The 3634-nt window shown below is 43.6% G+C and overlaps 1 protein-coding gene across 1 annotated transcript; it reads left to right on the top strand.

The window, feature by feature from the left end:
• Positions 1–2252: 2252 nt before the first annotated feature.
• Positions 2253–2837, top strand: LOC311117605 (achaete-scute homolog 1a; the record flags this gene model as incomplete). The annotated part of the gene is made up of 1 exon (XM_084192542.1): positions 2253–2837. One exon carries the CDS (start codon positions 2253–2255, stop codon positions 2835–2837), a length of 585 nt encoding a protein of 194 aa, XP_084048668.1.
• Positions 2838–3634: the final 797 nt, after the last annotated feature.

Below are 3634 nucleotides of genomic sequence, written 5' to 3'. Positions count from 1 at the left end.
AAAACTTTTAAAATATATGCTAGCTAGACGACACTGTACCACGCTCCACTTCAAATGTCTTATTTCAGATATGGTCTTTCATCTAAAAACTCTAGTTTAGCAAACTTGAATAGTTCATGCAGCTGAATATAGGCTATGCCCTTCAAACGTTTTTATTTAGACATATTCATTTATTGAAATTGTTAGTAAAGATAAATCAGAGTTTTGATAACCGTGATCACTGTGTTTGTATTTACCTTCTAAATGCATTCAGTGGGGGCTTTTCACTTTATTATAAGACTGCTCTGTTGTAATGCACCTGCAGAAATGATACAAAGAAGAGTCAGTGCCATGGGCGACCCCAAACGACCACAGTATATAAAAAAAAAACACCACAATTTAGTTTTAACAGCTAACAAATTGAAAATTAATCCCGCATATCACATAGGGGTTATTTCCCAGGACAAATGGGCCCTTATGAGTTTTGTTTATGATGTCTCAGTGAACTCCAAAAGCAGAAAGACAGAGGTGTTTCAATGGAGACTCGGGCGCCCAGATGTCATATTAATTATTACACTCGGCCATGACTGGAACCCTCGAATAGAGGGAGCGTTTTGCCTGCCTCTGGAAGATCTGCAGTGGAAAAAAGTCTTTACAAAGCGCTAATTGGACTCTGGAACCGCACTGACAGGGCATGGTAGATAGGTTTCAGAAAGCCGACGATGGCGAGGGGGCTGGGGGAAACTGAATAGAACCCACGCTTCTTTTCTAAACTCTCTTGCTGTGCCAAAAAGGGGAGGAAAAAGAAAAGAAAAGTTGGTGGGGGCTGGGTTCTTCAATGCAGGCTTGATTTTGAATGCCACAGCCAACACAGAAAATTTTCACAATTTACCCCCTCCCCTCAAATACACACACACACACACACACTCATCCCCATGAGTGGAGTCGGTTGGTTTTGTTCTGAGTGAAAGACATGTTCTATTATGCTGCCTTTTAAAAGAAAACAAAATTGTCGAAATACACTGTGTCGAGTCTATACTGTAACAAAATAGGGTGTATCAAATCATACACAAAACATCCTCGAATCCTTCTTATGGCCCCTCCTCAGATTTACCCTTCCGTTCCGCCTCTCCGATGGTGATGATTAGCTCTAGCCTAATGAAAGTGGAAAATTCGCCTCTGCTGGACAAAGCTTCATTCTTCGAAAGACGAAGCATTCAAATGCGGTTGTAAAAGTGTTAACAATAAACTGTGGGTCATCCAAGACTGTGGGGTCTGCTTGTGCTTGCCAACCCGACTGTGTTCCAAACAACTTACAGTCAATGGGGTCTATAAGGTATACCTTATAGTATACTGCCCATATGGAATGTACAGACAATGCAAACAACTAAATCTTATCATCTTTGATAAGCGCCTTTAAGGTCTGCCGGAGTTTGGGAGCTGCCTTTCAGCACTACTTTTCGGTCCACTTGGGAAATTGATTATCTGCATGCGTAAAAAGCTAGGATAGCCTAATAGGTTCGCTTATATAAGCTATTTTTAAAAGTGATATATACTAAAAAAGTTCATAAGTTGTTTGATTCACCCATAAAGGGACACGTTTTACTCATTTTACGCATAAAATGAAATTACACCTTCTTTGTCTTTCGATCTATATCTTATTTTATATTCTCTCACACTGTGGCCAACTTTTATGAACCTCAGTCTCTCATTCGCCATGAAACAATTCTATTTATCTGGCTAATAAGGTGCATTTCTGAACGCTCTATTTTTATGCATTTTATATGAGGAGCATTTTGGAACCTTCGCGAGTAATCATGCGATCCGGTGGTAGATTCCCAAAGCATAGTTGAATGAAAAGTAACATTCTATTACTGCTCAAAACTCTCAAGACATCTGGAAGAAGTCTGCATGCTGCAACCAGTTGTGCTTTGGCGACTGTTTGTTCAGTGGTTCAAGTGGCACGCGTCCGGCGTACGCGTTGCAACAGAACAGGAGCCAAGGTGAATACAACTAGCGAGAGGAGGAGGCGTGGTCAGGTCCAGCGCGTGGGGCTGCCAGTGTATAAGCCCCGCTACTAGCCTTTCTGAGGACTCAGTTCAGACTGAGGAGTGTGCGAGGCAGAAGCCCACAAGACCGCCCATTAAACAAGGCTAAAGTGAGTATTAAGCCACACGTGAACGCCACGAGCAGGACGCACTGCTACCGAACAATCCAAAGAAGAACTCTGAGACTCTCTACAACTCTTCTTTTTTATTTTTCAATACTTGCCAATGGACATCACAGCCAAGATGGAAATAAATGTGAGCCAGCAGCAGTTCATGCCGCCCTCCTGCTTCTTTGCTGCCGCAGCGCAGAGCATCCAGCTCAGCCCGACCAGCAGCCAGGGGAGCGGCAAGTCAGCATCCAAGGTGAAGAGGCAGCGCTCATCCTCGCCGGAGCTGCTAAGATGCAAGAGGAGGCTGAACTTTGCGGGCTTTGGGTACAGCCTGCCGCAGCAGCAGCCACACACCGTGGCGCGGCGGAACGAGAGGGAGCGCAACAGAGTGAAACTTGTCAACAACGGCTTCGCCACTCTCCGGGAACACGTCCCCAACGGCGCAGCCAACAAGAAGATGAGCAAAGTGGAAACGTTACGGTCGGCGGTGGAGTACATTCGCGCACTACAGCAACTTTTGGATGAGCACGACGCCGTGAGCGCAGCGTTTCAGTCCGGGGTCCTGTCGCCCAACAACTACCCCAACGAGATGAACTCCATGGCAGGCTCTCCAGTGTCCTCCTACTCGTCCGATGAGGGGTCCTACGACCCCCTCAGTCCCGAGGAGCAGGAACTCCTGGACTTCACCAACTGGTTCTGAGCATCTGTAGCCTATAAGGTGAGAATGTTTTTTATAATGGCCTATCATTCATATTATACAAGTACTGTATTATGCATTGTTATAATGAATATTTGCATTATTACGTTTTCAAGATCAATAGAAAATAACTGAACGAATGACTTACCTCCTTTTCTTATTCGTTATTATAGGAATATGGATCAATTGAATTATGTATACTCTCAGCATGCGCTCGGGAGGGTCACAGAGGAGCTCGCGCCCTCCAGAACAAGACGCACTGAGCTGGCGTTCTGCTCCGGTCGTCCACGACCCAGTCCACTTAAAGGAACGGCCTTGCAACCGGAGAAATTGCGGACATGCAGGCCAGTGTTCAGCCAAGCACCAAAGGACTAAAAAGAAAACGCGCTCTCCATGTCTGACAGCGTGGGAATCCAACCTTCCAGTGCATTCGCCCATGAAAACAACATTTCAAAAGTGATTTTACAACAACACACAAAACATTATTTAAAATGTTGTTCTCAAACTATGCTTAATCCAATCAAAGAACATCAACCCTTCTTTGTAAACTCCTGTGACATTTAGTTCTAAAATGCTTCCATTGTGCGGATTTTATTATATGAAATTCTATATCAAACATGTTTTTGAAATATATTAAGATATTTTTGTATGTAAAGAGATTTTTTTTAGATGTTTTCTTTTGTATATATTTATATTGATAAGTTGCTATTACCTCTTGCCTATTTTAGATTTGTATAATGCTCTGCAGCTGGCTATTCTGTGTATGGTCATTGATCCATGAGGTTTCAAGAAGGGGTTTG

Source organism: Coregonus lavaretus (assembly GCF_964263955.1).
Source record: "Coregonus lavaretus genome assembly, contig: HAP1_SCAFFOLD_5689, whole genome shotgun sequence".
NCBI lineage: Eukaryota > Metazoa > Chordata > Actinopteri > Salmoniformes > Salmonidae > Coregonus > Coregonus lavaretus.
This window is presented reverse-complemented; position numbering and strand designations above follow the sequence as displayed.